This window comes from Neodiprion virginianus, chromosome 4 (genome assembly GCF_021901495.1).
Source record: "Neodiprion virginianus isolate iyNeoVirg1 chromosome 4, iyNeoVirg1.1, whole genome shotgun sequence".
NCBI lineage: Eukaryota > Metazoa > Arthropoda > Insecta > Hymenoptera > Diprionidae > Neodiprion > Neodiprion virginianus.
The window spans coordinates 22,350,550-22,370,704 of record NC_060880.1 but is presented as its reverse complement, the minus strand read 5'-3'; the positions used below and the strand labels follow the sequence as shown (position 1 = coordinate 22,370,704).

Sequence of the window (20,155 nt, the reverse complement as noted above, 5' to 3'; positions counted from 1 at the left end):
CAACAGTTTACTTTCTACAACAAATTCACTTTTACTATAGGTTCAGTTATTTCACTCAGGACAAAGCTTTCGGAAAAGTTCGTACTAGAGAAGGTTTTCAGATACTCGTACATAATAATGACTCTAAAGGTGCGTAACTAATTTTATCAAATTATGCGTGCTTGCTGAAATAAAGCACCACCAATGAAAAACCTGCCACACTCTTCCACGCATACAGTTAGGCCAACAGTATAGAAAATAATATGCCTGATAAACGAACAGATATCGCGCTTGGATCGGCGAAGTGTTTTAAATTATCTCCCTTTTGGCCAAGAATATGGAAAGTATTTCTATTATTTTATTGACACTTTTTTCTGCCGGAGCTTTTGTCTTCATCTTGTACCTCCATTTTAAGCTTCACATTAATGGATCTTGCCAATTTTACAATCTTCGACATTGTGACAACGGTATAAGCTGCAGCTGAAAGGTCGTCATTTGAAACTATCTTAGCATCTTTTTCTGCCGCCATCAGAGCCTTTGCCTCTTTGACATTAGTTCCCTGGAAAGAATTACATTTCAAATACATATTTGATTTGAATGACTAATTTTCTTTGAAATATAATAGTTACAAAGTATCCCACATTGTTTTCAAGTTATTTGAATCTACATATATCTCCGTTTCTACGCAACGATTTTTGTCGTTGGGTCTCCAACGACCTCGGTATGGTATCAGAGTTATACACAAGTGTGCAGCGTAAGAGTTAAGATACTCCCGAGTCATAGTGTATTAATTTGCGATATTACACTACGCGATATGATCTTACCTGTAATCTTACTACTATGGGAATATCAATTTTGAGGTCGGTTGATGCAGCAATAAGTCCCTGAGCCACAATATCGCATTTCATGATTCCTCCGAATATATTCACTAAAATCGCATCTACCTGAACAGTCAATGGTGAATGTATTATTTAACATTAGAGTCTACATTTTATAACTATTTTATTACGTAATTGGTAAATGAGATTAAAAATATGAACACACAATCTAATTTTAGAGAGTGGCACGAAAAAGTGAATTATCACTGATTTGGCGAAGTTTGTGTTCATTTTCAAAAATTTAGTAAACTTTCATTGGTTGCAATCGTAGATATATTTCCCTCCATATTGTATTTTTTACATTTGTTATATTAGTTTTATTAACATAGTAGACTTCAACATTACCCACCACTGAAATTGTATCTCTATTTTGTATTTATGCTGAATGGGTGAAGATATTTATTTAATTTTTTTTTTTTTTTGCATACCACTTTAGGTACAAAGTGATGTCTCGTATCAAAAATAATTTTTTGTCCATTTTCTATTCAAATTTATGATTCTCAAACGAAACAACTTTTTGCTAAATCCCTCTTTGCGAATGTTCGATATCCAATATGGAATAGGGGCAAAAATCGGTTAGCAATAATACTAAATTTCATCGAGAAACATAGATTTTTATAAAAATATCAAGTCGAAGCTTCCCTTTTCACACTTATAGGCGGCTTAGTTTCAACGGTATAACTTCTACCTCATAAGTTCACATTCAAGTACTAATGGTAATAATGAGTGACCATTGAATAGTTTTTACAAAAATGTGTTATACATGAGATTTATCTATTTGCGCTAATCTTACTCCGTGTCATTTCATCCAGTTAATGGTTGAAAATTATTGAAGAAAGTTCAAATTGTCTAGCACAGTATGGAATGACTTCTATGTTCGTTATCTCTTCTTCTCTATCACTAATTATTTTATATGATTTTTTCAAATCAACTAGAGTGTTTGTTTTTTCAATCATTTTCTTGTTCCTTTTCATCTGCATTACACGAGGAATTTAAGATATCAGGTGATAATACCGCGCAGTTATATAGTTCTGGTGCCTTAATTATGAAAGTTATTCCGAGGCTATTTGGCGTTTAAAAATCAGATAGCCTTAATATTTCCGCTGCCTTCAAGTACTCTCGACCATAGAAATAACGGTTCTCTTGCTTCAGAGCTAAACTCTGGGGGTCAATGATCGTAAAGTGAAAACAGCCTGAGGCGACTAGACTTCAGGTCCACGCATTGCTTACCAAAAACTTATTGATAACATGAGCAAATTAGGAAACGTTTCGTTACGTACTTTCGGATCAGAAGTAATGATCTTGAAAGCCTCCTTGACCGTTTCTAAGGTTGCACCACCACCAAGATCAAGGAAATTGGCTGGGTCTCCTCCGTTTAACTTAATGATATCCATTGTAGCCATAGCCAATCCAGCCCCATTCACCATGCAACCAATATTGCCATCAAGAGCGATGTAGTTCAAATCGTACTTAGCAGCGGCAACCTCTCTTGGATCTTCTTGGGTCCAATCTCGAAGCGCAAATAATTCCTTTTGTCGGAATTCTGCATTGTCATCAAATCTGCATTTGCAATCTAGCGCAACGTCTGAAAATATTCATTTTAGCAACATCTACGTCGGAAGTTGGATTTCCAAACCGTGCGTGAAGCGCCCCATTTCCCAACAGTGCGGTCAAGCGACTTTGGCGCATACGCATAATTGTAATGTTATAATTTACATACTAGGGTTTCTGTGGCGCATGCGCACTGTCGAATAACTCAACTTTACCCTTTGTCACATGGAGCGTAAGTCAGCTAACCTGAACTTTACGCACTGTCAATGGCACGACCAGTGCTTCTCGAATTAAAATGCCACGCAGTTTATGTGAACGAGTATGGCTTGCGGCGCAAGCTGAATTCCGAACTTGTTGCAAAATATGCTACGCTCTACTTTAGTGCATCTAGAATTTTATAATTCATCGAATTCCAATTAAACTTGGAAAGTTTGGGAGTCACATACATACAGTAGAAATTTGTTCGAATTTTCAGGATCCATTCATTTAGTATTCATACGTAATGACATTGAATTTGAAGTTATTTGACCGTTTCATTTTTGAGAAATTTTCAGTCAAACATCGGCTGTTCAAATCAAGAATGTAGTAAACACGGTGAAAAACTTAAAGGCGTGTGGCAACAGAAGTTTCGTGCAAAAATGAATAATTTTTATGCCGATAATCAGTTTCTAATCAACTTCATAAAAAAAAAAACTGTCTAAAACAAGCCTGCATAAGATAATATTTTGAACATTAAAGGCTCACAAGGTATTATGTCACATATAAGTTACACCTGAAGTGATATATCAGGGTGGCCACCCGTCTGGAAAACCGGGAAAACCGGGAAATGTCATGGAATTCCGTGATCGGAATTGAGTGGCCACCCTGTATATGTTGGCACATCAGTTTACGAAGCTGTTACGAACAGAAGCATCTGGATATTGATAACCACGCAAGGGATGAGCTGAATGTTAAAATCAGCGTTGTAAAAAATGTATAAGATTGAAATTACGTAGCGATCTCGAAAGCCACGGAGCTGATATGATCGAATAAGATGACTAGAGGTGAGTTGCTTTGATTCCGTATTGATACGTAAGTTTTGTTAAAACATTTAAAATTTTACACAAAACAGATACTTCTGAAGAACACTTTAATAACCAAGAAATGATTTCATTCTCGTAAGAAACTTTCACCAGAACATAAAGAGATTATGTAGCCTAGTTTACTTGATTGTGTATTTACAATTTCCGGTTACCATATCTTCAGCGAATGGATTGATTTCAAGGAGGAGCGCGTCCTTTGCAAGAAACAACTCATACAGATTGCATATAATCTTGGCCATCTCATTCTTAACTGTTTCGAGACCCATTTTTACAGCAATACGCTCTGCTTGTTCTCCGGAAATTCCTTCCTCTATATCAATGGGTTCGTACGTTATAGCATTCGGGTTTGTCGCAGCTACTTCTTCGATGTCGACACCTCCCTGACTCGAAGCAATCACTACTGGGCCCTATGCGTAGAATTGTAAAATTTAAAATATTCTGTATTTAGGAAATTGATAACCCGCATTTTTATTTTTTGTGTCAATCAGAACAAGTATTCACTCGGAAATACTACAATCTGTATCAAAATGGCTTCCATCAAAGTAATCGTAAACTAAAGTACATGTTTTAATGAGATGTTTCGAGCGTATTCACGCTTGTTTAAGAAGAAATCATAATTTTGTACTAACACCAAAGGTTCGCTCGAGTAAAACGGCTAAATAAAATTCTCTGCGAGGATACATTCGTGTCGTTACCATCACGGCATTGCATATTCGTCCATCGGTACCCGTTTGTTTTGTAACAAGTAATTTACCCAGCATTTTATTTGCAAGATCTTTTGCCTCCTCTGGCCTGAAAAAAATTAAATTTTCATTAAACATGCAGGTACGGCATAATGGAAATAAACTTATGACTATGAACACCACGCGCTGTTATAAGTATTTTTTTAGCGTTTAAGGATTTTTACAAATAATTGCTGCGATTAGAACGTTAAGAGAATCGAGATACTTGGTTTTTTTGCTATATGCTATATGCATCATGCTATATGCATCACTTTGTCGCGATATTCATTTTTCAAAGATTTCAATTTCCAATCAATCTGACATTGCTCGTAGGATTGATTGTTTCTGCCAAGGCACTTTAGCGTCATTACGATAATCGTACATTCTTTTTGGTTTTTCGCAGAAAATGTCCTTGATTTTTCTTAGGGCTAGGTACACATACATATTTTTCGCTACTTTCAAGGAGATTATCAGACCTCCGCATCACGGATTTTGCTAAAACTTTTAGAGATGCTATCTTGCCCTAATATATAAAGCTTCTGGTGTATAGTTCCATCCGTTCGGCAGTTCTTCATTCCGATTCAAATCGATTATATTAGCAATTCGATCGTAAAATGTCCTAATAAGAGAAACCCATTATTTATTTTTTTTTCTTGCCTTAAATATTAATTTTCATTGTCCGTTCAGGAAGTTTCGATGACGGGTTCTTACAGATTGGAGTGTAACGGATATATTATTATCTTAACTCCACAGTTAAGCATAAACTGCGAATTTTTCACAACCTGATTTATTCACAATCGCAAAAAGTAAAGCCCAATGATTGAAACTAGATATCAGAAGTTTTATATTTTGGGCCAAGCATTTTTATAGGAAATAAAAAGCTAAACTGCTTTATGAACTAAAAACTATATTATTTTGGAAAATAATTGGAATAGATAAAATTGAATTTGTATGGGTTTGGATAGAAATAATTGATTCATTATACGGCTTTTCACTTCACGGCCAACTTTTCCGGAACGTATCTAAGCCGTAAAGCGAGGTATGGCAGGAAGAATAAACTCGCCTTCATACGCTATCAAAATGTGATAAACGCGCGACAAATTTGTTTCGCTCGCAGAGGGCGCCACCAGCAACCGAAGTTATAGACCTGAAAATCGGAGCGCGAGAAATCAGTTCGCCACCAACACCCGAAGTGACTAGTTCTCCGGAACAATTCAAAATCTCTGTGAACAAACCGATGGTCTGTACAAATCTCCCATTAATGCTCGTTACTATACAACTCATCCTCTCACATTCTAAACACGAGTTGAACTACGGTACTTGTAAACTGTTTGCTGTATGGATGAGTTAGAGTTTAAATTATGGTGCTGCGTATTTTTGCTACGATTACACCTCTATACAATGAAATTGCATAAAATCGTGTTGACGTTTTAAACAACTATCAGTCTCACGTTTCACACATCTTGACACCGCCGATGTTGGATCCTTTAAAAAATCCCTTCCCTCGACCTCCGGCAAGGACTTGAGCTTTCAAAACGATATCCTGTGTATTCAGATCGCTGGCATATTTAGAAGCTTCATCGGGTGTTTTGGCTACTCCGAATTTCGGGGTGGGAATACCACCTTCCTTAAGTAATTTGTATGCCACGTGCTCGTGCACGTTCAGTCTCCTTACCGGTGGTCGCATCAGACATGATGGGATCTAAGTTAAATGCAAAACACGATGAATGCACATACTATAAATGTGCGAGTCGTCTGATTTTTCGTCTCGGATCGCATGGGGTAACCGGACAGGTTTGAAACTCCGGATCTCGAGGTTTTGAGTATCCAAAATACCCTGGGAATACGGTTAGTCGATTTATGTAGACAGATTCGTGAGCGTATGTCTCCCGACTTTAATGCGAATGCACCCGAGAACGATTATTAAACATGAACCCTGGTAAATAAGGCTGAAATTAATGAAATAACATCACACTTGTAAATACTGGTATAAAAAGTATTGTGTCTCCTAAAATAAAGCGAATAGGTATAAATATACGTCAGTCCAGTTTTTTTTTCTGTTCTAATAATAATAAAAATAAAAATTTTTCGTTACTGTTTTCCTGGGTTGTATACAAGCTATCAGCATTTAAAAATAGAGGGATAGAATAGAATTAATCATCCGACCGATCAGTACTGGAAACCTGTCGAATTGGAAGCTTGTTTGATATTCGAAAGCTTGCGCTAGCGGAAAAATCAATCTTTAAAAATCATGTAACTTCTCTGTTATAGGACGAAAAACTATATTAACATTCCGCTATCTGAAAACATACCTTAAGTCTACCTGGATGCGTGAAGATCCGTGACAAGGGAACTCGTGGCAACATTGTATAATAAGTGTGATTTACGGGCGCCTGAGAAGGTAAAAATCTTTCAACTTCAGTTTCACGATAGAACCGTAGCAAACAGTTTTGTTTTTAATTCCCTCTTCAATTTTCGAAACAGTCGGTGCGCATTGTACTGGCTAAATCTAGACAGAATTTCGAAACTACGTTATAATTGTCGAAAAACAAGTCATTGTCAAGTCTCTCCATGGGTTTTATCTATTTTTCATTTCAAGTATTATATCTTAAACACAAAATCATCACTTTCGTACATCCGAATTTTTTTTTTACACATGAAAATATAAACCAATATGACATAAACAAAACTTTTCATGACGGAAATTACCAAGACGGAAGTATACAGATCACGCTCGACGATGCAATGCTTATTAACAATAAGTGCACTTCAAGTGACTTATTTTACGACATCGTTGGTCCTTTCAGTTTGACCGGGGTTATAATCGGATTAATATCTTCCACAGTCATTACAGTACATTTTATGGAACTGCTCGGCCGAAATAATATAAAACCTATATATGTCACTTCTCCAGTGATAAAAACGGTTTTTCTAGTTTAGAAATATTTCTATTGCGGATAATTGTGTTATTAACATTAAAAATTATATAAGGTTGAGTGCAGCAACTACAGTCAATTGAGATGTAGCGTTACGGATTTGCGTATCCCACAAGGTATTCAGTAACAACAACGGATAAGATTTCAGGAATTTTACAGGACATTTCAAGGCCTGAAAATTGCACTCTCCATGATTTATTTGTCGTATAATTTTTTCTTATGGGGCGAAGTCAACAAAATTTTGTTCGATTTCAACAAAAATTTGCCAATTATGCATCGCAATTCTGAACAAAAACAATGAAATACATTTTCATTTGACGTAAAAATAAAGAAATAACATGCTTTCTCCGAATTTACTGTTGCCTTTACACCATTGCCCGCATTACGTTGCGATGACCTCTATGACTGTTTTTTTGTATATTGTTGTAAATTATAGAAAAAAACGTGCATTCTGAAAAAATAAGAAAAATAAAAATTCATTACTCCGCGCGCTCTGAAAAACCACTTGCGGTGACCATTCTATTAGTTTTTGCACAACACGTAGCGAAACAATTTTTAAAATTTTTTTTACTTTTCAATAATCTAATCAGTTTTCATTTATACTTACAAAATTGATCTTTTGTTTGCAGAAAAATTTAATTACTTTTTCATTAAAAATTATCATTATTATTGTTCGTAAAAATCATCAATTTCAAATGCTTCAATATATAATGTGTTCATGATGATAATCCATAGTAATTATTTTTACTATCACTCAATTTTTAATTGTTAAAGTTTCGGCCAAAACATTTTTCTAGCGTTTGTGATGAAATACAAATTTATAGCAAAATAAAATTGGTTGTCTGTAAAGTCGGTTTACGGACGATAGTTTTACGTGATATCGTCATAAAGAAACATTGATGAAAAATTGCAAACTTTTATGAATTGAATTGAATTATGTATTATCACTGAATTATCATTACTTTGTATAATACAAAGCAGTTAATTGAAGAACTATTGGAATTGCTAGCTCTGTCGTCGCGCGAGAAGAGAGATAAATGTGTACAAGCCGACGCTTGAGCCGATCGTGCCTCTCTATCGCTTGTTCCGCGCTCTCGCTTGCACGCTCAGGCTCAGGCGGAAGGTGACACTTTTTTGTGCGTGCAGCCGGTGTACATCGATTTATAAGACGTTATCGCTTCAAAAATATAAGAAGTTTTGTACTTAAATAATTGTAGATTCACATTTTGGAGGATTGAAGAGTATTCGTAAATTTTTTTAAAAAGATCTCTTAATGCGATTTAACACGGTGAAAACTGTACGTGCACGTTTTTGTCCCAGTGTGAACGCCAAAGCAGTGAAATTACATTATAACCGTACAGGGTTAGAAAATTCTTAACTAAAAAAAAAACAACATATTCAGGTTTATTTATTACGTGGCGACTGTATTTTCGTGATCTGTTATGAAGTTTCTTAGAAATTTTACTTTATATATTACACTTCAACTTCTATGAAACGATATTCGTATGATTTCTAATATTATGTGAGTACTAGGGATTATAGTTAAAGAATAATAATTACTGTTATTATACAGATAAAACACTCCTTACAAAGGTATCACACAGGTTAACAGTTAATATACATATAAGAGAAATGTTAAACTAAACGAAGCACTCAATGTGCAAACTACTGAATAAATATTTCACCCTGTTCACTATTCTCAAATATTTGTCTCTGTCCGCAAAACTTCGCAGCTTTAAGTAAAGCGTGTTTCAGTTTCAACTGTACAATATACAGTTAAGCTGCCTATTTACATCTGAAGACATTAAAGAATGACTATGTGAATTGCAGTCACGATGTATGTCGTGATGCATAACTCTGTGTACGAACTAAATATTTTTTGACTTAATCAGAATGATTAACAGAGAAAATGTTTATTCTTAAATTTCTCGATATATTTCCGTAAATTCGGTATGGCCTGAAATAACTATGAAAGCAAAATGAACGAAATAACAAAATAAATTATACAAGACTTTTGTACCTCATCTGCACATTGCTGTATGTAACTCAAGTAACGGGTATAATATGCATCAAAAACACTACTCGGAACTGCTTTGCTTCATTTATAACAATTTTCATACTTTTATCGTCTATAGAATTTTAATATTTTACAAACTCATTGAATGACATTTTATTAGAGTATTCAGAACATTGTTTCCATAATTTGAAAGTATTCAAAGAAATTTTGAATATTGGTTAATGAAAGTAATTCATTCTTATGGGCACTTCATATACTTTTCTCTTAAGTATTCTCCAGAGTGACAGTAGAAGTAGCAATATTGAAGTATTGTAATTCAATAAAAGGGTCATCTAGAATATGTAACTTGAATTCAAATTCTTATTGCACGTAATTCGTGGGAAATTTGAAAACCGTCCAATAAATATAAAATTCAATAGTACTATCATCAGAAATTAAAATTACTGTGAAAGTTGTGCAAAAATTATTTTATCACTTTCAAATTTCTATTACATGAAGCCATCTACAAGTTTCTAATTATTTCTGATCCCAGAGAATCATGCCATAACAGCATACGTATACGTTCTTGTGCACAGTAGAAATACCAATAAATCACCAATCCAATAGAGAAACAATACAAGGTTTGATTTTTTTTACGAATAGAATTAATGTAAAACGTAGAACAAAAAATAATTTTTTTTTATCAATAATAATTTTGAAGTCAACGAAAATAGTACTTTCCAAGTAATTTTTTCTGTTTGAGAGGTCAGTCATATATAGTAAAGATTTACAGTTATTGAGATGTAGATATCTTAATGTCGATAGAAACGGTGTGCAGTCATGAACATTCACACCTTCAATTGATTTACGACCTCATGATAGACAAACACATACGTCTAAAATCTCATTAGTTGGGCATAATCTGCCAAATCAATCAGTTACCCCGTTTTCATCTAGAATAACAGTCTTAGATTATCGACGGGTCTATGATAATCACTTTTTGCCCTTAGAAACTGAATCTATCGTTAAGTGTCCTTCCGGTTACACCAAGGTTCCCAGACAAACTGTACATAACTTCACTGAAGGTACGATCATCGACATCAGTTCCTGGGTCAGCGATAGGGATGTTGCGATTACGAGAGCGGGAACGTGATCGGGAGCGGGAACGCCTCTGTTGCTGGGCAAAAAGTGGAGCTCGGCCAACCTAAAATTCATTACTTGGCTTGATGTTTTTCATAGCTTTTCTAATAAATTAATACATAGTAAATGCACCGTAATCGGTATTTATCACAAATGTTATTATGTCTTTGTGTAAAAAAAACAAATATCAATGGCGAAAAGTCATATTAGTAGCTGGAACTTTTCTTTTTGCATATGTACCTTAGATGGGTAATTAGAGGATTTCGTGATTTTGAAAATTATTAATGAGACCAAGAATCAGAGCCAGCGTCTGTGAGAGCTTTATTGCAGATTCGCACTGCTGAATTACTAAAATAAGACTAACTTCGCTTTAGGAATTTTTTTTTATAATCTTATTTTTATGGTTAATGGTATTGAATAGTTTTTAAAATTGGTACATTATTTCATCATCTTACAATATACATAGACTGAGATCATATTCCCCAAGTTCTTGCATGATACGTAAACGAACTACTTTTAATTAAAAAGTTTTGATATTGTACTTCACTCGCACTTAACTCGCAACATAAACTTTTTACTCTAGTTTAACATTTTAATTAAGAGAAAAAGTTTACCATGTTCAAGCTTTGCATGCTTTGCCTGAATGGAGAGCGTCCCCGAGGTAATTGGCGCAGGTTGCTTACATTTCCGCCCTGGTTTCGAGACAGACTCATTGATCGTTGACGAATTTCACGCACGTAGTCATTTCCAAGAGTGCACATGAAATTAACATTCTGACCAGTGTTCATCCGTGAGGTACTGCAATAACAACATCACTTGTTTTCAATAATTATAATAAGAACAGTACAGACCAGGGACACGACTTGATACAGGTAGGAATTATTTTCGGTTGACAATCCATTTGTAATAATAGTCAGTAATTGAAACCGAGGTATCTTTATATCAAAATTGGCACGTAAAACTTTGTGTAAATTAACAAAATGGGCAGAACAGTCTGTGTAAAGCCCATCCCGGGGCTACAATGTACCAAACGTATACATTTTTTTTAAAGATCCGTTCATCAATTGTTTTCCGAATTATCTCATATCGATCACCATTCCAGTTTATTTTGTGATATTTAAAACTTATGAAAAAAAAACATCTTCCAAATTAGAATCATAGTTGTAAAACATACTTATGAGGTGTGACAAATGATAGAATAACAGTATATGCGTTAATGCAACTTGGCAAGAATCGAAATGACTGAAAGTATGTTATCAAAATTTGGAATTTGTCCTGTAAATCGTCAATTTAAATAAACAAATCATACTTCATCCTCATTAGTTTCTGTAGGTACTGAGCCCGTCGTTGGGCACGTACTATCTGGTCCGAGCGTAAGCCTCCAGTGTTGTAGCGTCGTTGAGATGTAAGTATTTGTTGGCGTCGCTCCAATGCTCTCTGCTGAAGTGTCGTCAGGGATTTACCAATTTGCGGCAGCTGCAAATAGAAAAGAAATATGAGAATGAACTCTGTAACGTTATTTTAATATACTAAACTCATAGACAGAAAAGGGACGAATATAAATGAAATGGCAGAGAAGGTAAAAGAGAAGCATGAAAGAAGGGATTTGATCAGAAAGGAGACGAGCAAGAGTATGAAATGTAATGAAAAGAGAGACTGTGTTTATGTTGAATACAATTGTCTGATTGGGAATTTTCAGGGAAAAAATCTGCTTTTCATATCTGCATAAAGTAGAGCATTGAAAAATAATTTGGTCATATTTTGTCATTTCTATTAAAAATTACAATCGAGTAACTTTTTTTCAACCTATTGTACCTGCTTTTATTTGTTTCAAAAGAAAGAAAAAATACACCCAAATTATTGTCCCCCAAACTACTGAAATGAAAAGTAAAGAAATTTCCTGGAACTTCCCTAATTTTTCTCAAGTTGGAAATAGCAAAATCAACGCGCGCCTATGTTCAAAAGTTTTAAATTAAACTTCTCCAAGAAATAGAAATTTCTCATGTTGTTGTAATGATGCATTTTTAGAAAAAAGTAGGTATTTCGCAACTTTACAAAATTTATGTTAGTAGCCAGAGTTGGGACATTTTAAACTTTTAAAAAATTGAATAATGCAGTTCAGTTTTACTGTCAAAAATCTTTAAATATGTCATTGAGTTGTCATATTAAATTACAAAGTTCAACCTTATACTATTGTGGGTGTGTTACAATTAAATTATTCAAGCTAATGGTACGATATTTATTAGAAATTTTTGGTTGCATCAATAGCTTTGGCGAAGTTACACATAGCGCTTATTGATAGCACTGAATAAAAATGAACAGAATAATTATGCACAGGGGTGAGGAAAAAAAGATCACAACACCCAAACGTTTTGAATAATTTATATTAATAAAGTACTGAAAAGTACTCACTCTGAATTCATTTGGATGATTCAATCTCTGATTTTGACGTTGCAGGAGTACTTGTTTAGCTCGTTTCACACGATTCCGATAAGCAGCCTGTGCGGGGCTCTGGTATCCCAATCTGTTATGCACGGAGGTGGGATCTCTCAAATTAGGCAAACTGTTTGTTCTTTTCAATAGATTTTTGTTGTTGTTGTTGTTATTGTTTCCAGTATAAAATCCTCTCTGAGTGAAAGTTAAATTTGTGCGGCTCCTGCTGCGGTTTAGTCCAGGCCTGCCGCCTCGACCTCGACGCGACATCAAGCCACCTCTGGTAGTATTATTTGGCCCGCCGCGTTTTACGTTCAAGTTTAAATTGCTTCTCGATCTGACCAGGCCACCATTTTTGTTGTAACGTCGTTTAACATAGCCACCTTGGACGATATTCTGATTCTGATTGCGATTTAGACGCCATGACTGACTTGCTTTTGCCGGAGTACCGTTTTGATTGGCATTCCTCGCGCCACGGCCTCTGAAACCACCTCGGCCCCGCACGTTACCTGCGCGATTGCGTTTGATATTGCCTTTTTTATTCGGAGGTGCTGTCTTTTTATTCTTTTTATCCTTTTTCTCCATCTTTATGATCTCATCTTAAAAGGAAGAAAATTCGCAAGTTTTAGTGAGCGTACGGCCTCAACTGCGAGTTATACACAAATTTTCATAGATTATAGGGTAACAAAAATACGATATTTCTCTCCTTTTCATGTGACAACGATGATTCTGAATAATTTTCCTTTTCTGGTGTTTTTCTTTCTTATTTTCTCATATTATTAATTTATACATCCCCAGTTCTGAATATACTTTTCCTCATGGATATGGTTAATAATTTCCTTTTTGCATCGGCTTAACAAAATCGAGGAAAATGTTTATTTTCTCAAATTCTATCTTCTGATCGCCCAGTTAGTGAATTTCAAACACATGTTGACACAGTCCTTGAAACCAGATATGTTGAATACAGACGAATCTTGTTTAAACTTTCCAATGGATAAGCTGTTTTAAAAGGTATGACACTGCAATTATTTTTTTACTTTGTTGAAATTTTTAATTTCCTTCAATCATACATTGTATATTATCCAATAGTGCTTATATAAGGGATTAGCAACAGAATTGACCAATACAAAAATAACTAAATACATAAAATATTACAAATTATTCCCTCCAAGAAAAATAATAGTGTATAAAAAAATAAGAAATGAATTCTTCCACAGATCAAAATTACTTTATAAAATTTGGTTTGCAGCTTGATTTCCTTTGTATTTCAAATTTTAGAAAATTTTGTTTCTAGTCTCTTATGTTTTCATCAACAGTTTAAGTTGGCATACTGACGGTTTTTCATACAGAAAAAATATCAATGATGTGTGACGCACAATATTGCAAAAATGTAATATTGGGAAAAAAAATCCCAGGAATCTTCCTTTCTGCTTGATGGTCCTTTCAAAATATCAGGGTGATCAAAGATGATGTGAGTCTTTGTTGAATAATGTCAATCAAGCATATCTTTACGTTGATATTAAATTCTTGGTCTGTGAAGAACTCGATGCCTAGTCTCGGCTTGCTGAGCAATAGGGTTTCTCTGTATCAAGGCGATAAGATACACAGTCAAAAGTTCACATTCTGAACACAGTGAGTCGGGATATTATCCGTGTAGTTGCCACCCGTCTGCATCTTCTTACGTGACGAAAGGAATGAATATTTCCGTGTGATCAATCCTTTTAATTACCACATACAGACATAAGCTGCAGAGGGGGTGCTTATTAGGATATTGTTTGACGCTTTCCCCACCTCCCTCGACCGTAAGGGCAGCAGAGGACAAGGGAAATTATCCATTCAGACCAGACTGTTCCAGAATCATATTATTTGGGAGATATTATCGTACTAAATTGGCAACAGTTTAGTTGCGAGCCTCCTACGCGAAGCAAAGTAGATGTATGTGTGTACGATTCGTACACGCATATGGACTGATGGTTCTTCTTATTCATAGAGAAGAGCAAGCATGAGTCAGAAAAGGGCGTCATCGTATCGTATGACCCAAAAAGAACTTTTTCACAAGTTTGTGTCATTTTTGCCGATTATGTTGTGAACATTCGATTTTTTTACTAATCATCTCGCTGTCGGAAGGCATTGAGTACGTAATGACTGCGCAGGGGTAAAACAAACACGGAAATATTGCGGCGCCATTTTATACAAGCTGGCAAGAAATGCAGCCGTACGCTCACAAGGTATCGTGAAATTTTCTACATTTCTGTAGACTGGCCACTTACCGAGGGACATGTTCACTTTCGCGTCAATCTCGGACATGTTTATTTTTGTACTCGAAAACACGCGGAATAACGATAACGATAACTATGTTACATATATCTTTCTGCCGAACTTATCACAAACAAGGCTCCCGATACAAATCTTGAACCACTAACTGTGAATTGGTAGTTGGTGAATGTTGGTGAAGGCAGCCAGCCGCGAACAGTAAGTTGAAAACTTTCACACTAGGGAATTAAGTGCCACCCTTGAAAATTCCCTAGGAGTAAAGCAAAAAATTGTCGTTTGGACTCAGCCCATGGAGACTAGAGGACAGGAGTCCAATCTCTGTATTGAAGATGTGTCGGCGAAATCATGAGAACTAAGGGTTCCGCTACAGCAGCGCTGTTGTAACTCTGGACGGATAGCTATATGTATATTAATTATATTAGTCTCCATGATGCCGCATATATTTACCTTTATTACAATTATGATAATTTTTGTCCCCATATCACTATTACTATATTTATAGGATCAGAACGTCCGGAGCGACACTGGTGATGAAACCGTGCACTATTAATAAGAGTTATTAATGGCATAAAGAAGATGATAGAGTAAATAACAGTATATAGAAAATAAATGTAGGTACAATAGCGAGAGATACAACAGTGACTATATCTGCCTGGCGGGTCCCCCTACTACTATCTTTCGTCCTTTACAGAACTGATTTAAATCTCTTCTAAACGCCGTTCCGCATCAGTCGTTGGCGAGCAAACGGAATGGAGCAATGTGTTCTCAGTATTAGTTCAACATTCAGACCGCGTTGTTCGATCAGTGTACTTGCACCATACTCATCTGTGAATAATATACGAGGTACAGCGTGGAGCCTGAAGAAGAACCGCGTTACTGAAATAAATACATCCTACAGCCGTTGAAGGTGAATTTCGTGTCTCGAGTTTTCATTGTTTTGTATAACTTCAGATTTCCGTGAAGTCTACTTTTTTTTCGATGCGTCTTGTGTCAATTTTATTATTTCTTTGGCCGATTTTCGGTAAATGCGCAGTTGCATTGTTAGCAAGGTTATTCAGTCGGTCGAAACAGACAGCAACAGTACAAAAAGTGAGTGTAGAATCAAGTGTTATTGCAGTGCGGATTTTTGGATTACAAGTGATGAGTGAAGATCTAAATGACGTGACAAGTGCGTCGCTTCACCAATAAATCTGAGATGCTACAAGAACTACTACACGTAGTGTCGAGCAGCCCAGAGTCGAGGTAACAATACTTATTTTAATTATTCATTGATAATTCAAGGTGGTGAATTTAGTGCCGAACTTTTGTTCTTGCATAACATGCAATGCATAAATATGAAACTAGACAACAGTAATAACTAATTTGAAGACTGAAAAGCCTGAAAAAAAATTTACTAAATTAATTCAAGTGTTATATTTTGTTTTTCACAGATTTAGCCTGAGACTTCTGAGTAACTTTTCCCTTTCTCGGCAACGTTGGTGAGTTTGCATGTGTTAGGTTATGGGTATTTCCCTGGGATTCCTCTGTCACGTGGCGTGGCGGTAACAATTGTTACACAAATCTTCGATTTCTTAGCTGCATGGATAGGCTCATTCACGATCACAAGGTGCTTCACTTGCAGTCCAATAATTTTTTTTCGCAATTTAATGTACCGTAGCTTACTCGAAGTTAGAAATTTTGCACGTTGATGAAAGTGGAATGAGCATCGCGACAGGTAACCATCGCTTACTCGGCACTCGCGAGATCGAATTGTGTTACGCAAATGATGTAATAATCTACGTTTGAATTTACCGATGATGTCGTTTAAGTGATGGGTTCACCTGAGGTTTGAACGTATTCAATTATTCACAATATTGATAAATCGATAAAATTCCAAAGTCTGGCATAACGTAACGTAATGAAATTGCATCTTATATTATTATATATCATTTTCAACCCTTTAAAAGTCAACAAATATTGATCAACTGCACGCTTAGCTCGCTTAGAAAAATGCTAATTGGCATACAGGATGTTTTTAATCTATTTTACAAAATGTTAATGTACCGATAGTCTGCCAACATTTACTAAAATAATACATACAACACTAGAGTTGACGGGACATAACCGCGATACTGTATTCTGAGTAGGCAGACTATGATATAAAAACATTTTGCTCCCAACAGGTAACCAACGAAAATGTAAGTCAGCGACCACGGCGCGAATGATGAAGAATGATGTGTGTTGGAAAAAATGGCGAATCGTTTAGATCGAATATAGGTAACCGGGTAGGTAGGTGGACGTTTTGGGATCCGTCGCGGGGTTTATGCATGTGTGTGTGGGTCTCTCTTTTCCGTTGGGTGGTTCCGTTGGGGAACGGGTAAGGTTAGGAAGGTCGCGATATACCGTGATGTTACTGACTTTTGTAATCCACAGCGTCAAACGATCACAGAAATCTTGCTCTCAAAAGACTCCGTATTCGAGTCTCTTGACCATTTCTAAGCATTTGAATAAGAACGAGATTGAATTTTTTATTTCCTGTAACTCTGCGACCATTTTTCAATTCCAACAACTGAAAAAGAATAGAAACGGAATTATTAGCAGAATTATGGATCCCGTTTCTTCAATTTACCGAATTAAGCATGTTTTATTCCAATGAAAAACTGTGCGTTTTAATTTGTATCTTCGTTTATATTCGATTTTATCTGTTCTTTCCGATCCCGTCCGATCCGCGACAATGTCACCTCTTATAGCCTATTCATTTCAATTATTCATTTAGAATATGGGATTGCAATTTCCCGATTCTGTTCTTTCCATCCGAATCCGTTCGTTTCAAAAAATACACTTCATCCGAATCCGATTCGTATGCTTTCGTATTCTTTGAAACGAATTGATTCGCATGGAAAGAACAGAATCGGATTAGAATTTGCAATCCCCCTATTCTAAATGAATAATTGAAACGAATAGGTTGTGAGAGGTGGCATTGTCGCGGATAGGACGGGATAGGAAAGAACAGATAAAATCGAATATAAACGAATAAACAGATTAAAACGAACAGTTTCTCATTGGAATAAAACATGCTTAATTCGGCAACCTACAAAAACGGGATCCATAATTCTGCTAATAATTCCGTTTCTATTCGTTTTCAGTTGTTGGGCTCGTTATTCAATTCAATTATTAAGTCATTACCGATCATTATTCCATCCAATTGATCTCTGTGATCGTCTGAATGGGCAAAACGCATCTCTGGACCATCTATCGCGTTCCGTGGTACGCTAGATGGGGAGAGATGCTGAGCTCGAAGACTTCGCGTCGAAGAGGACCGCCGACCGTCACGCCACACAATAATGCATGCCCTCCAACCTCCTTCCTCATTTCAAATTGATTTGTAATCTGAGAACAACAATCCGCATAGCAATGTATCTCATTCAAAAAGATACAGATGCGGATTGGGCTTCTACAGAATTTTTGGGACAAGTTCCACATAATACAAATTTTTTGACAGTTTAATCTGTCGCGCCTTTTTGCGCGTAGATTAATCACGAGAGTTGGACGCAGCCTTTTGCGCGTAAATGGGAGTCGGACACGTTTTTACGCGTTGATTTTGCAAACGCTATATAAAAGAGTTACATATTTTCGATATGTTAATCTTTCAACTCTTCGGTCAATTATTTACGGATAACAAAGTTTTCAAGTTCCACGGCGCCTTTTGCGCGTGGACTTGATACCTTTCAGTCGTGAGAGAAAGCGCGTTATTTTACAACTGGAGCTCAACGCGCAGGTATAGAAATCTCGGTAGTGTTCAGTGATAGTGAAGAGTCTTGACGTAAGTATTTATAAAGTATATATGAAACGTACAGAAACACTCGTTTAACTGATCGTATTATTTTCTGTTTCAGGGCAACAAAACCAATTTTTCAACAAATGCACTGAGAACTATAGAATTTTCAGTCGAAAAAGATATTCACTTCAATAACTCAATGCAGAAAAAGATATCGATTCAACACAAATTTTGAATGATTTTTATTCATCAATACAATTAACAATCGAAGCGACGAATATTAACGTGAATATCATGTTAGACTCGATCGATTTTTGGTCAATGTATGGACTTGTGTGATTGTGCTAACCATACCTTCGTTTGTTTCAGGTAATAAAACTTTTGCTTGTTCAAGATAATCACCCCTTTATCCGATTGTGCTAATCGAACCTTTATCTATTTCACCTGATAAAACCTGTGTCTGTTTCAGGTAACCAAACTTTTTATCTGTTTCTGCTAATTAAACCTTTTGTCTGTTTTAGGAAATCAAACTTTTTGTCTGTTTCAGCTAACCTAAACCTCTGTCTATTTCAGATAATCAAACTTTTTAACCGTTTCGCTAATCAAACCTTATGTCTGTTTCAGTCAATCAAACTTTTTGTCTGTTTTAGCTAATCAAATCTTCTATCTGTTTCGAGTAAATAATTTGTCTCTTTTTTCGTTAATTATATTTTTTATTTATCTAACTGTAAGTTAAGAATATTTTTGAGTGTATCGACATATGTCACTAATTATATATTTCATCTGTTTCAGGTGACTGCATTTTATTGACTCTACAGAAAACTTATTGTTGCTTTTCCTAGGCTTAGGTCTGGTTTAGGTCTAGTTCAGGGTCAGTGATCTTGTTTTCACCGATAGATAGATTTAGCGATGTAGGTCAGAATCATCATGATCACAAAGTGTGGTAAAAGTTATTCAGATGTTGTTTTTCTTAATGGTTTTACAGTCTTTTATTGCGATTGTTTTAGTGATTGAGTTTTTTTCTCGAGTGGCTCACAGGTCATGTTCGGTTTGTATTTTACTGTAGAATTATACAGCTCTGTCTTATTTTGGTGGTTGTGCTTATTCTACTCCGATTTGCTTTCATTCCTTCAAAGATTTCTGCATCTTCTTCCAATAGGTAAATGCCAACTTCTTACAGCGATTCGTGTTTTCGATCTTGGTTTAGTTTTTGATTGTTTCGCGTATTTACCAGGTTCTCAATTTTGGTGATTATCTCACACCTGATAAGAAAAAAAAAACGTGTGCGAACATCCGAAGTCAATCACTGTCAACTTATACGATAAAAAAATCACTCTTCATCCGTGATTAAAACAACCATCTTTCATCCATAATTAAAACAGTCATCTTTCATCGATAATAAATGGT

The 20,155-nt window shown here is 35.7% G+C and overlaps 3 protein-coding genes across 9 annotated transcripts in view; 1 reads left to right on the top strand and 2 right to left on the bottom strand.

Annotated features, from left to right (window-relative positions):
• LOC124302635 (organic cation transporter protein-like) overlaps positions 1-9,820 on the top strand; it is a 33,956-nt gene extending 24,136 nt beyond the window's left edge. For 5 of the 7 annotated variants that reach the window (XM_046758990.1, XM_046758988.1, XM_046758984.1 and 2 more), the window contains one exon: positions 6,484-7,578. The gene's annotated coding sequence lies outside the window, so the exon portion shown is untranslated. Of the gene's footprint in view, positions 1-6,483; positions 7,579-8,126 lie in introns of those variants that run through there. The other 2 variants (XM_046758987.1, XM_046758986.1) reach the window with 2 other exon arrangements.
• Positions 338-6,578, bottom strand: LOC124302857 (succinate--CoA ligase [ADP-forming] subunit beta, mitochondrial-like). Its single transcript, XM_046759425.1, has 7 exons — positions 6,525-6,578; positions 5,664-5,914; positions 4,120-4,282; positions 3,630-3,897; positions 2,138-2,442; positions 804-923; positions 338-538 (listed from the first exon to the last, which is right to left on the bottom strand). The coding sequence occupies exons 1-7, from the start codon at positions 6,576-6,578 to the stop codon at positions 338-340; spliced, it is 1,362 nt and encodes a 453-aa protein (XP_046615381.1).
• On the bottom strand, positions 8,533-15,146 carry LOC124302643 (putative uncharacterized protein DDB_G0286901). Its single transcript, XM_046759007.1, has 5 exons — positions 14,988-15,146; positions 12,697-13,316; positions 11,594-11,760; positions 10,899-11,082; positions 8,533-10,348 (listed from the first exon to the last, which is right to left on the bottom strand). Exons 1-5 carry the CDS (start codon positions 15,022-15,024, stop codon positions 10,151-10,153), a joined length of 1,206 nt encoding a protein of 401 aa, XP_046614963.1. The 5' UTR covers positions 15,025-15,146; the 3' UTR covers positions 8,533-10,150.
• Positions 15,147-20,155: the final 5,009 nt, after the last annotated feature.

What these genes read in the sequence shown, in the direction of transcription:
- LOC124302857 (XM_046759425.1), bottom strand. Translation starts at nt 6,578, where the DNA reads ATGTTGCCACGAGTTCCCTTGTCACGGATCTTCACGCATCCAGGTAGA. An exon ending in TACTCGAGCGAACCTTTGGT is followed by an intron (nt 3,898 to 4,119) that starts GTTAGTACAAAA and finishes TTCTACGCATAG; the next exon opens with GGCCCAGTAGTGATTGCTTC. An exon ending in TCATTACTTCTGATCCGAAA is followed by an intron (nt 924 to 2,137) that starts GTACGTAACGAA and finishes TTGACTGTTCAG; the next exon opens with GTAGATGCGATTTTAGTGAA.
- LOC124302643 (XM_046759007.1), bottom strand. Translation starts at nt 15,024, where the DNA reads ATGTCCGAGATTGACGCGAAAGTGAACATGTCCCTCG. An exon ending in ATCATCCAAATGAATTCAGA is followed by an intron (nt 11,761 to 12,696) that starts GTGAGTACTTTT and finishes TTCTATTTGCAG; the next exon opens with CTGCCGCAAATTGGTAAATC. An exon ending in CAGAAACTAATGAGGATGAA is followed by an intron (nt 11,083 to 11,593) that starts GTATGATTTGTT and finishes TTGTTATTGCAG; the next exon opens with TACCTCACGGATGAACACTG.